Source organism: Corvus moneduloides, chromosome 7 (genome assembly GCF_009650955.1).
Source record: "Corvus moneduloides isolate bCorMon1 chromosome 7, bCorMon1.pri, whole genome shotgun sequence".
NCBI lineage: Eukaryota > Metazoa > Chordata > Aves > Passeriformes > Corvidae > Corvus > Corvus moneduloides.
In genome coordinates this window covers 31,786,934-31,800,774 of record NC_045482.1, presented here as the reverse complement: position 1 = coordinate 31,800,774, position 13,841 = coordinate 31,786,934, and the positions used below count along the sequence as shown (strand labels likewise).

The 13,841-nt window shown below is 38.0% G+C and overlaps 1 protein-coding gene across 3 annotated transcripts in view; it reads left to right on the top strand.

The window, feature by feature from the left end:
- The window catches only part of DPP10 (dipeptidyl peptidase like 10), a 451,044-nt gene that overhangs the window by 255,969 nt on the left and 181,234 nt on the right, over positions 1 to 13,841 (top strand). For all 3 annotated transcript variants that reach the window (XM_032114483.1, XM_032114484.1, XM_032114485.1), the window contains exon 3: positions 1,885 to 1,980. In XM_032114483.1, the coding sequence (XP_031970374.1) occupies positions 1,885 to 1,980 (96 nt within the window). The remainder of the gene's footprint in view (positions 1 to 1,884; positions 1,981 to 13,841) is intronic.

Sequence of the window (13,841 nt, the reverse complement as noted above, 5' to 3'; positions counted from 1 at the left end):
GATGTATAAACAGAGGGATTAGGTATAAATCAAGAGAGATAATGTTGCTCTGCTGTAAAGCTCCAGTAAGACTGCAAGTGGAATATTGTGTCCCATGCTGGACTGGCAGATGAATAAAAAAAAAAAAAAAAAAACCAACCCAAACAGGCTATTTTGATCCCTGGAAGGTAGGAAGAGGGCAAAAACTTATTTAAGGATTAGAATGTTTGTCTTGTGAGAGAGGATTTGGACAACTGTGCGTGCTTAGCCTTATAAGACATGAAGTGCAAGAAGAGTTGATTACAGTGGGTGAGTGCTTCCTGAGGCCTTGCTGCGACCTGGGAGGGAGGAACATGCAAAATGCAGCAGAGCTGTGGTGTGAGCAGCTGTGATGGCCTTGTGTCTATTGTAAATTCATGATGTGCATTAAAAGGGAGATTCTCTTCAGTACACCAAGGATGTACCTTATTAATACCAGCTGAAGTGACTGCAGCCAGCAGTGCTGCCATTTAAAGGCAAAAATATCATATTGCTGTTGATTCCAGTAAGCTTTCAGCTGGCCCTCTTATTGAGAAATTTGGCTTAATAAAGACCAGTAACAAAACTATTGATTGACTTTATTCTCTTTGAAGGGTCACATTTTCATCCAAAATGTATTACAGGATATGACCTTCACAAAGCAGGTTTCTTTGTTAGAAGTGTCCTGGTAACATAGTGGGTTAACACAAAGATCACAAGATTGCTGCTTGGCTGCTGTGATGCCAGAACCTCTTTTTTTATGTGTCTGTCATCAGAGTGCTCTTTAATATCAGTAAGGACAAAATCTGCCTAACACAAAGTTCCTCTCATGGAGAAGGTAGATGTCTGACACATTGGAAGGAAAAGCTCATAGAGTAGAGAAATAATGCAGTAATTTATGGTAACCTGCCCAATAATATAAAATCATTTTAGAAACCTGGCTGGGCATTGGACTCGTTGTGTGGGAGGTGCACAGGTGAATCTTTTTGCAAGGGCACAGGCAACAAACAGCACAGCTTTTGGCAGCTGCTGTTCTAAACAGCCTAAAGCAGTCAGGTGAAGTGCAAGCTGCTGCCAGTGATTATTCCTTGGAAACTTTGTGGGTTTGTCTTTTGACACTAAAACTTTGCTTTAATAGTAATGGTTCAACCCTACCCCTGTTAGTGCAGCAGTTTGCTATTGAATCTTTGCTGCTTATTTATTTAGCTTACAGCACAAGAACATGGATATTTAGCAGAGCTTATTTTTTAGTCTTCTGCAGTATGGAGATGATTTTAGATGCAGGAAAATTATTTTGTTTTATTTTGTTTTGTAAGTTAATGCTGGTTAATGTTCAGAAGCACAATGTTCCTGGGTTCTGTCATGTTTGGGAAAAAAGGCTTTTAGACAAGTTATGTTGTTGTTCTAGTGAATAGAAAAAAAGCACAGGCTATGAAATGTGCATGTAGAATTTTTTTTTTCATTTTACTTGGTTGAATAAGTGAAATTGGTTCCAAATTTATTTGCAGGAGTTTTTTACTTAGTTTCTCTCAGTTTAAGATACTCAGTATGGCCAACATCCTTTGACTGTCAGGAAATTTTGGTATCGGTTTTAATATTTTGTGGTGTGGGCTGTGGTAAGAAACAACTTTGCCACTACAGTCCCAATATAATAAATATCCAAGCACTACATCCTGCAGTTGTTCTGTCCAAAAGGTACCAATTTTTTGTTTCCTGAAGCTTTACTGAACAAAAATGATACTTTTTCTTGTGAAATAAAAATAAGAGCAAGGTATTGTTACCAATTTCAACAGGACTCCTGGTTCTATAATTCCATTGTTTTGCCAGCAACACTGAGTATATTGCTTTTAGTAAGTATCTAAAATGATCTTGTTGTGTTTGTTTTAGATGAACTCGCAAATTCATCAGAAAACAGATTATCCTTGGAAGATCTCTTCAGAAAAGAGTTCATAGTTCATAATCCAGAAGCCAAATGGATTAATGGTAAGTGTATAAGATCTAACATAATTTGAAACTAGGTAAAAAGTCTAAGTATTGAATGATATCATTATCCAGTCACTGACAAAAAGCAGTTAAAATTTCAAACCCTCTTGAAATTGGCCAGTGTCCCAGTTTTCCTTGTTGCTCTGAATCACATCTCTTTCATTAATTTTTGAAGTGGCTTTCTAATTTTAAAGCTCTGTCTAGTAGAAACCCAGGAAAATGATCTGTTCATGTTCCTGACTCAGTTGGAAGCACTGATGAAGAATTGTTTTTGAGAACTGGATCTTGTTTATGGATTCACAAGAAGATCAATTCTATTAATAGCTGAACTTTGGGATTTGAGAACTGGTTCTCTTCACATACAGAAAAGATTTTTGGGTATTTCAATATACTTGTACAGCTCATAGTTATTTTCTGATGTCTACAAATTGTATTGAGTGTTCTAATTCATTAAATGATTTGTACATGGCATGCAGATTCCTCCAAAATTAAGCAGTTTTAATGTAAAAAAGAAAACAAATTCAAACTCGTTTTCTCAACTCATTGACTTCCTTTTCTCTTGATGCTGTGCCTTGTTCACTTTCTTGCTGTTTGTAAGAAATGCACACGTAATGCAGTAGCAACTGCCTGGTTTGTGTCATCGTGGTCATCTTGGTGTTACTGCAGGTGACAGAATCAAAGGAATGACAACAGGATTCGTGCAAAACTGGGCATTGTTAAGGAGTGCTCTGTGCAAGGCAGGAGTTTGGCAGTCTGGTGGCTGTGTATGTAAATTCAGAATGACTCTGCATGGGAAATAATGCAATTATTTCAATTATATCAACTTGGGCATTCAAGTATAACTAGAACTGCTTTTCTTTAGTAGGGACCTGTGTGATTGAACTGTTGCTTTATGATAAACTCTGAAGAATGAAAGGGGTGTAACAAAGATAAGTGCATTTAAAGGCAAAAACATAAAAAAGAGAAAAGTATGGTTAATATTTTTTTTCCTGCACCTGCTCTGGTGTTGTTTGTTCTCTAGTAGTTTAGGGCTAAGACAAGGGACACTCAGTTTAGTTCCCTGCCACTCCCTTTCCCCAGCTATTCCAATGACATCTTTCTGCTGAGTTGCCCTTAATTTCTTCTTTAGACTGGTTTCTGTGCAAAAAAATCTGATACTGGGTAAAGCTGGAACAGATCTTTTGCCAAGAGGAGCAGTTTCTTGTGTTCGGCAGAAAACTGTTTTCCTGTTAAGACTATTTGCTAATTAAATCCTAAAGCAGTTTTTAAATTTGCTATTCTCTGTTAAATTCACAAAACAGCTGCCTTTGACCCCACCCTATCTGAAAAACACTGGTCCTAATTGTCAAATAAAGTTACCACAGACCCAGTATTGTAAATGAAAGTGGTCACTAAAAGCACGTAAGTACGTAGTGGAAGAAGATCTTTGTGCTGCTTCCATCTATTGCTCTTGTTACTTAAAAAATCCATGAGATTATTCTCCTAAGAACTCCAGTAGTTTTTCATAACATGTGCATAATATTCTGGGCATAAAAATAGTACTAATTTCAAAACCCAGGACAATAAAACTAAAAGGCTGTGGATGGAGTTATATTAAATATTGTTGATGCTATAAAACATGTAGTTTATTGTAATTTTTACCTCTGTTCTACAGCCTGTAATAAAAGCAAAGTTCTTTTATGAGTTTTCCAGATGTGGTAAAAAGAAATGTAGAATTTGATGCTAAGCCCTTGCTTGGATACAGGTTTCTTCTGTGGTCTTCAAAATCCATCTTAAAAAGCTCATCAAAAGTGGAGTATAATTTTATTATAATTTATAGTATCTTGCAAAAAATATAATTTGTTTTATTATCATGCAAAAAATTGTTTTAACAATCCAGTCTAAAAGCTATGAGATTGTGCAGTTACAAACTTTTCCATCTCTTGAGAATAATATTAGAAATGCTATTTAATGAAGATAGGCCCTGTGTTTTATTAACAGTACATTTGTACTAATATCCAGTCTTTCTGCAGTGATGTTTTTCTGAGTCAGTGTGAACATTTCTAAGCTTGCAGTTAGGTGTTTTCTCGTATTCATTTGCCAAAGAAACAATGAAGTCCAATAGTACAGAAAAAAGGGGTTGAAAAAAAGACATTTCGCTTATTAGAGTATGTGTGTGTACGAGAATTAAAGACAAAGTGGGGGTAATTAAGGATCTATGAATTGTTTAGTATTTTTGATAGACATGAAAAAACATATGTATAGGTTTTGGGGTTTTTTACATTTTCTTTGAAAAGAGCCAGTATAGTTAATGAAATCAGTATCTTGGGTAATAAAAAACCCCAAGGAATAGTCCTGCAAAGTAGCATTTCTGCTTCCTGCTCCTATTTTTATTTTTTAAGACTTTCTTTCCTGGTGCTGTGGCATTGCAGTGATGGCATTATATGCATGGAGAGTGAAATATGTAACTTCATATTCAGACTCATTTCTGTGGAGATGGAGGGGAGCATTTGGCACTTTCTTTGGATATTGGCAGGGTAAGTGAACTCTGCACAGGATGATTTTAGCAGAAAATAAATAGCTACTTACTACTTTTTGCTCCTCTTGGAATAGGATCATTTGTATCTATCTGAAAGTTTTATCATCTTTGCCTCCTGGGAAGGGGCAGGAAAAGAGATCGAAAAAGTGGTTCCTGCTGTAAGCAGTTTCTTTGGGATCTGGAGCATGTTTTCTAGAAAAACAAAAAGAAAGATTTAAGGTTTTCAAGTGGTAGATGAACCACTGTGTCCTTAGGTAAGGCCTGGTATTTAACTGCTGCCCTTTAATGAAACTTTCCCTACTGATATTTGAATTTTTCTGACATTATCTTCCAAGCACATTATTTCTTCCTTGTTTGAAAGCTCCTTCACTACAAAATCCATCCCCATGTAGCTATTTCTAGACTGCTCTTTAATAAGAGAAGCCTTTAAATGCAGAAGTTTTTACAGTCCATTTCCTTTTCTGCTTGAAACTGAGTCCACAAGTTTATGTGCTTGCCACCAAAGTTAATAATTATGCAAATGTCTAAAGTTGGAGAGGAAATGCTCGTCTTTATCTGAGATAATCAGCTGTTGCTGAAGAAAATAAAAGAAACACTATGAACTAGTTTTAGAAGTGACAAAATATATTCCCATTTTTTATAATTTGTGAAGATGTACCTGTGCAGATATCATTCAGATTTCTTCCTCTTTTTTTTCTCCTTTTTTATTTTGATTTATTTCAAAAGCAATATTTAGGTTTTTTCAAACCTGACTTGGATTTTTTTCTTTTTTTGAAAGAATTTACAAATTAAAGAGTAAGAAAATGGGGATGATAGCCAATAATTTTGTTGAAAATAACTTAGTAGTTTACTAAGATTTGTCAGTTACAAATCTGATCACTTTGGCTGTAAAAGGGCACGGTGGAGAGTACACACAACCATTCATCAGTCCAATCCCTGTTAGCTGGGAAAGTGTTTAATTTCAGAAGGCCTTCCAGTTGTCTGGCATAGTTTTGGAGACGTTAAATGAGAGTGCATCTTCCTTTAGCACTATTGATCTTCAGGTTTTCTAATAGGAAGTAAGAATTTAAAATGCTGCCAGTGAATAATGAAAGTAGTTGAACCTGACAGCTCATTGTGCTGGTAAGAGTTTTCCATTAGATGGCAAAGCAGCTTGGTTTACTTAAGTCTAAGCCCAAAACTACAGCGTAAGTTAAAATATCCAGAGGAATTAAATTTAAGAAAACATGGGTTAAACTTCCCCTGTGCTTTCCCTTGTGAAAAAAAACCATGTTAAGGGACTTAAGGAATCTCAGATTGCTTCTGTCATGGAGTGGAACCATTTTGCAACAGAGAGGAATCTTTGCTTCAGGTCTGGCCCAGCATTCCATGGGCACAGTGTGCTTGGGGTCCATTTCTGCTGGTGCCAGGACAGTGCATTTAATGCCAGGTCATGGGACAGGGTGTGTTAGGGCAGGGCTCTGACTCGCTGTGTGAGTGACACCAGGGGTTCTGTCACTCTGTTAGTTGTCCATAAACCAGGGTGTGTGAATCCTTGCTTGCCTGCCAGTATCAGGAGTCTCCAGCTGGATCCTGGAGCAAGACTGAGGCTTTTTTTCAGGATATTTTCCCAATTTCTCTCAAGTTACTTAGAAATATGTATGTTGCCCTGTGGGAAATACTGAGGACTCAAAAGATTTGCATTCTGTTACTGAAGTCTGTACTTGTTTCAGGGACTGTAGCTGTTTATGACAATAAAATTCAGAACATTTGTGTTTATTCCTCTGTGAATATGTGAGTTGGTTGTATTTTTTTCTGTTTGGACATTCTTTACCAATCTTTCCTGTAGAAGATAGAGTGTTCTGACTCCTTGTTGGTGCTCTGTCAGGTGGGTATATTGTCAGCACAATGACAATATTTTTTGTATATTTTAGTAAACAGTGTTGCAGAAGGAGCTGCAGTCTGAATGATGGCCTGCAGCAGGCAGGGCCCTGGAATCCTGTCTCATGCTAAAGCTCAGCAAATCACCTGAGCATGTGTGGTTTTGTGTGTGTGTGCCAGCACAGGATAAAGGGCTTGCAGTGACACTTCAGGGAGGGAATCAAACACAGCTCCCTTTCTTTAACCAACCAGCCTGAATATGAATGCAGCATTTCAATGAGAGCTTTCTGGAGGAAGCATATGTTTGCACCTCTTTCTCTTAATGTAAACCCCTGTTTTTGGAATTAGGTTTATCACTTTGTCCGCCATAAAATCCAAGGTTGTGCCAGCAATCTCATCAGGCACACCCTGTTCAGACGTAATTTTCAAAGGAAATAATTTTTCATGTACATATGTTTGCAAGGCAAAGATTTTCCAACATTTTTTTGTTTCTTCATCTTTTACAGTTTCAGTGTGTTTCTTTGGAGATGATAATAAACCACTCCCATCTAAGTCAGAAATATTTTCACTCTGGTTTTTTTTTTTTTTAACTCAAGACCTTGTATTAACTTATTTACTTGTTTTATTTTTGGGTTTTTTTAATGTTGTTTCCAAATTTCCTGTATTAGCCTCAGCAGAAGCTTTCATTTGCTGAGTAATTGCTGTTTCTGATGTGGGCATCTTTATTTTCAGGCAGTGAGGAGAAAAGAGTATAGGTGATGACACCCCTTTTGAACATCAGGGAAACCATGGGACTGGTTTAGGGAGGAAATCCCTCTGCTCTCTTCACATTTATTTTGCAAACATTTATTTTGTTTAGTATGGTCTCTCTTAAAAAAAAAAAAAGGAAAAGTTGTAATATTGAGGCATTTTCACTGTCATATTTTGTAGACTGTGTATTACAGTTAGCATGGAAAGATACTACCTGGCTGAAGAAGTATTACTTCAGCTTCTCATAACATGTTTGCTTTCCTTAAAGAGCAACTGAAAGGGTGTCTGCCCATGGTTTCATTTGCTGTTGTCCCTGGCACGTTTCTCATGCTGTACCCTGCCTTTGTCCCCTGGGGAGTGAAATGTGTGGACAGTGGCCTTTGCTGAAGCTGGTGCTTCCCTTGGGTCTCTGTTGCCTCTTGTCGATCCTGAAAAATAAAATAAAAAGTGGGCCTGGGAAACCTGGCATGAAGATGGTTGAAATTGCTTTAAAATTGTTTATGATAAAAATGGAAGTGGTTTGGGAAGCACAGCACACAGATTCCACAGTAGCACATATGCAAACTTCATGCAGGAAAATATGGTTTAAAACATTTGGCACATCTTAAAGGAATCTTTTCCTGTGCATGAGATAAACACGGACTTGTTTTCACAGAGCTGAGCGTGTTGTGATGTTCATCAATGGATATGGGTCAAGTGCAAGAAATCAATCCATTGCTGAGCAATAAAAGAAGAGGCTCTGCTCCAGAAACTTGTTGGGTTTAAGGAACAAAGAAATCCCTCTATTAGTATTACTTATCTGTAGATGTTGGTATTACTCTTGCAATTAATGATGGGTATTAAGAGTGAAGTCCTATATTATTTTGTTTCCAGTCCCTTAAAAGAGATCAGATTCTGAAGGGGCCAGGCTCGAATACACCCACTGTGTGCAAGTGCATTTTTGGTGTAGCAGGGGCCGTGTTTGGTGCTCACGTATTTGCTGTGATGAGATGCATTAATGCTCTGTCAGGGACTTGGGCAGAAGTGAAGAGGGGTGTGTTCAGGGTTATTCGTGCCAGCTCTGCACAGAGCTTTCATTTTTTATTGCAATCTCTCTGTGCAGAGCCTGGAGCTGGAAGCCAGGCCAGGGAGTTATTTTGTTGCCTGTGGTTCTCTGTGAAGAGTTTGTTTCTGAAAGGCAGCAGAGGGGGGTTGGACTGTGGTTCTCTGTGCATGGAAAAGCAGCCTGTGGAAGAGCAAGTCAAAAAATCCTAAGGTAGCACTCCAATCTTTGAAGGCTTTCAGCTAAAACTCTACTTTCCTAAAGCTCCAGCAAGTGGTGTGAAATACAAACCCAGGTTTTGCCAAGTCTGAAGACAAAGTTTTGGGAAAGGCCCAGAGAATTTGAAAAGATACATAGAGCGTCTCCAGGTTGGCTGATGCTTCTCTCAGAAACTGCTGAAAAGGGGAATAAAAGGCTTGATTGATACCATTCCACTGATTTATTAAAATAACTTCTTAAAAGAATTTAAACCATGGTGTTGTGAAACAGATTGAATGATTCAGTTCTCTCACTAGGGAACTGACTGGAGGAGTTTGGGGCTGTATTTGTGCTGATGTTGAAGATTCTCTGTGAGCCAGCTGTGGATGGGTAATTGGTCATTCAGGGAAAGGTTGTGGAGGTACCACTGCTGTACCACGTATAACGTGCATTGTGGTGTCCTTCCATCCAGGAGCTGCGGCTTCTCAAGCAATGGACAGTCTTGGTTTAGGAAGAATTTTTATTTTCTCTTTAGTTTTAGTTTTTGGTGGTTCGTTTGGTGTTTTGTCCTCATTAAAATTCTTTCTTCCACCAGTTGTACCGCAATAGGGGTTTTCCCTCAGTAATTTTTCCTCTTGGCTCTGGTCTAGTCTTTAAACAACGTTACCTAGAGTGGCTGTAGGAGTACCTGATCTCCCCTGCCTGACCACAGACTGTGCTTCTTTCTGCTCTTGTGTTATTTATGTCTCCAAGGTGCCACATTTCTTGCTTGCTTAGAAGTAGATCTTGGGTGATTTCTGCTCAGATCAACGATGTTAATCCCTGTTGCTGCATCGATACTGGTGCCACTGTTAATGATCGTGAACAAGCATTAAACAGTGCTGTGTATTCAGGGCCATTAACTTGTGTCACCATTGTATTCTGCAAATGACTTCTCCTTTCCTCCAACATTATTCTTTGTACACCAGGACAACATTGTGTTAGTCGTGACCTCTGCAGTGTCCTGAGGCTGTTGTCTTTTCTCAAGCATCACCATTATTGATCACAAAAATTTTTTTCCTGGGCATGTTTTTTCTGACATTTTGTTTTTGTTTTTTACTAGGCGTGTTATATTTCTTCCACAGAGTAATTGAAATCTATTTTCCTTAAGAATACGTACTTCTTGTTACAACTTACTCCTAGTTGTATTTATTGAGGTGTAGCCTGATTCCATGCTAGTTGAAATCTTTGGGTATGGGACAAAATCCAGAGATTGGGATATAAGTCAGGAAAAAATGAAATTGAGTATTCCACCTAGTCAGAGGTCAAACTACCTTTTGCCACCAATAGCCAAAACCACAGCTAATTATTGCAATCCTTCTTGAAATTTATGTCCCTATTGATTTTTTACTTATTGCACAGCCCAAAGCATTAAGAATTTAACAAAAACATCAATATACTTAGAAAACATTTACACAGGGAGAGTGTATCTGTTGCATAAGGTGTCTTTTGAAAGAGGTTAGCAGAATGATTTACATTTTCTAATCGTTATTTCTGGATAGTAACCTAATGTTGAAAGGTTAAGTACAGCACTTGCGTGTGTGAACCCCTGGGAAAGTGGACCAGAGACTAAATAAATCTTAGTTCTCCCTGTTTGTTGAAGCAAAAGTCTCCTGAGTGTAGTGCAGGCGTAAGTTTAAATATTCCCAGAGTTACCATAGCGATGGTGGTGGACCAGGGAGGCCTTTTCTCAGTAATGCAGTTCTGACTAAGCCAGCACTCCTTAATGTGATCAACAAGTCTAAAATGAATGTGCTACATCATTACTCCTAGGATGCAACCCCCTAAGGCAAATATTTTTGTTGCATGAGCAAAGCTGAGCAGTGGATAAAACGTTTTGGAATGGTAGCAGACGGTGGGTGCTCCACAGCAGATTTGTGAGTTCCCTCCAGACCTCCACATTGTTTTCTGTTACACATAGAGACTTCAGGGATGTATCTGTTCCTGCATCAGCCGGCTCACGTAAGCGTGAAGAGTGTTATTTTCACCCTGTGCCTCCTTGTTCTCTTTTCCTCATTTATCGTCACTGCTCCTCAGCGCAAAGGGTTCCCATTGCCCAGATGGAGCTGCAGTCCTTTCCCCATGGGATGGATTTGTACTGGCCTGTTAACTTTTCCTTTGGAAGCTGCTGTTTATAGCTGCAGTTGGTTTCATGGTCCTTCTTACAGGCTCATTTAAGTCTGCTGTAATTTGTTCATCAGCAATTGGATTTTCTTCAAAGGAGTGTTGTGCAGGAGGGGAATAAACCTGGAGTCGTAGCTGTGTGCAGCAGCAGCATCACCACAATTGGCTGATTCTGCCTTGTTTCCATTTGCCTAAACCAAATCCTTGAATTTTCTTCAGTTTTCTTTCTAGACACTTTAACAAACACTCTGTTGTGTTTTGTGGCAGATAAGTAAGCTGTGCAGTGCCTAAAGTCGGTATCTTTAAAAGCCAAAGTTTTACATTTCTAATCCTTACATTTTGTTGTCCACTCATTTTTTTCTTGGATTAAGAGGCAGTAAAACCAATGCTTTCTATACCACTCTGTCTAGCTCAAATTTTTGCATAATGGATCCTTACAAGTTGCATTTTTAAACATATATGTATTTAGAGACATACTTCATATTTCATAATAAGTTTATTTCACTTTTAACCCTTTTTTGGCTTCTCTCTTTAATTAATTGTGTATTCTCTGATTTTTTCTTTTCCTGCAAGTGGCAGATTTCAAAGAGACTGACTCATATTTTCCACTCAATCATCCATTTTCCTGGTGTGTTTTGCCCAGGACAGGGTTATTCTTCATATGAAAATGTGGTTGGCATTTGAACAATTTTGGCTGTTATCTCTTTCAGTGTGATGCAAAAGGACTTTAGTAGGTTTAGGTTTTAGGTTTTAATATATTTGAGAAGTGGATATATCTGTCTACATATACTGAGCTCATGTACTTGGGATTCTTGCGAGGTCTATTCAGTGCATCAGTTCTGTTAAATTCTTCCATTAAGTGTTTGTGCTGATCAGGAGGAGATGGCACCAGAGTTGCATGGTTTTTATCCAAATTTCATCTTGTTGCAGTTTGGATCTGTTCATTTTAGGTGCACCAGGACTGTAGGGAGAAAAGCGCTGGAGGAAGAAATCTACAGTGAAAGCATAAAACAACTAAAAACAAAAACATAATGAGAAAAAATGGAAACAACTGGGTACAGAGAAAGCAGAAGCAGGACCAGGAGAGGGAAATGAAGGGACAGCCCAATGGAGAGCACAAGGCCTGAGTTAGATCATCATCGGTGCCACAGGACAGGTGTGTTTTCCATTAAGGACATCTTTTCATTCCTTAACTCCCGATAGTTTGTGGGAGGACATACACAAGTGGCAAGAATTTCCACTTAATCAGAAATCAGTGACCTTTGAGTGACAAGGGCTGGCCCTAGTGGTGAGCAGGACACAAGGCTGGTGCTAAAGGCACCCTGAGGTGGTGTTCTCACATGTCGAGCCCCAAAACTGCACTGAAGCCATTCCTGCTGAAACACTGCCCAAGGAGAACCTGGTGGTGTGACCTGCTGGCCACTTTCTCTTGCCAAATGTTTTGCTTTACAGTTGTAGCTGTGCCTTTATTTAGGGATGTGTGAAGTGCAGTGACAACAACAGTGCTATAAACTTTAAATTATTACATTTTTGATAATTTGATTTAATTATGTTTTTAATTTACTACTGTACAAATCAAATGTGTCCCCCATACTGTCTGTGTGGCACAGTAGAGTTGAGAGGAACCAGAGGCAACTTGATATTTGCTTGTTTCTCCAATCTGACAAAGTTTATAGGCAATTTGTGTGAGAAACTTGTAGCTAGAAATCATTAGAGCAGCCATGTATTGTTTTTCCAAATCCGTAAATATAGATTGGCTTTGACCCATTAATACTGCGGTACAAACTCAGAGCCTCTTTAGTGAGATAAATTAAACTCTGGGAACTTTGTAAAAATACATTTACTCCAAGAGGGAACTGGGAGAATCAATCAGATTTTTGATAGAATTTAGATATCAGCCTCCCATGCTAAGAGCCATTCAACTTTAACCCAGTTTTTGCCTATGATTTCCATGATATTTTTCTCCTCAGGGATAAAGCACGTCTTTAGTTTTGAGAAGGGTATCCATAGTTGAGACTTCCTTGATGAATGCAGACCATCTTATTTTACAAGTGCCTTGAAGGGAAATGCAGAATGTGCTTTCTGCACTTGCAGCCTCCTTTAGGCGTAGGACTGACTAAATTTCTTCTGCATGTAGAATATTGATTTTTAAGTTCAGCCAAAGCTACTTGGAAGCCTAAAGTTTCCTACAAATCTGTGAGTTGCACTTTGAAAGTAAAAATTAGAAGTACTTTAAAAATGTGGCTGTGAAAGCTCTGGACTTTTGGTTTGTCACTGTGAGCAATAGCAATACATGAAGCAGGTAAGATAATGTGTTTTATTGCAGGACAGGCATTACATGAGAATTAGTTTGACTAATTTCAAGAGTTATTTTTTGGCTAATTTCAAAAGTTAGTTTTTGACCCCATCCTAGAGCAGCTGTCTCTAGGACAAAAAGGCAGCTTCATTTCTTCTCGGGCCTGGAGTCTTATCTGCCAAATTGGATCTGTTAATTCTGTACTGATGATTCAGATAATTGTGTATTTGTTATTGGGATCTCAGCTGAGACAGATCATCTGTAGAGGTCACTAAGCAGTGAGATTCAGAGTGACAGGTATGTTTGGCTGAAGATATTTTTCTTAGAAACGTTTTCTGATGCTTTTTCTTTTTAGTTTTCACATGCAAGTTTTGCGTGAAGGAATGTTTTCTGTATAAACTTTGTGAAAAAGGTTTAGATAGTTTGCTTCAGCTTCCTCACATTTTGGACAATGTGATTTTTAATTTTGGATATTGAAATCTTATCTTTAGCAGCATAATTTCATTTTGACATTATTATTTTAATGTGTTTTATATTACTTGGCCACACTAGTTTATTAATGCAAAAATGATGTATTCTGTTACTGCAGTGAACAGTTTAACATTTAAAAACAAGTATTTCAGTATATTCTATTTGAAATTCTGAGGAATATTTTAACTAAAAAAATAGTATAAGGCTTTCTGTTTATTCTAGTTTGGAATAAAAATGCTTGCACTATCCAATATTTATTCCTCTCTATTGGCAATTTAGAGAAGGAGGCTCTAAGCCATATTATCAATTACAACTCCAAACCACGTTATAAATTTCCCAAACTATGATGTCATGTTCCATTCATGGAAATCTATTGCAGAGTTAATATTATAATCTGCAGCATTTCCACTGATTCTTGACGGATTCCAGATGTACAGAGATATGGAAATGGGCTCCTGTTATGAGATGCTTCAAAGGTAGATGCTAATTCTTTGCTTTCTGGGTAACTGCACATGTAATGAAATTTATGTAAGTTAGGAATTTTTATCTTTTTTTCCATTTTC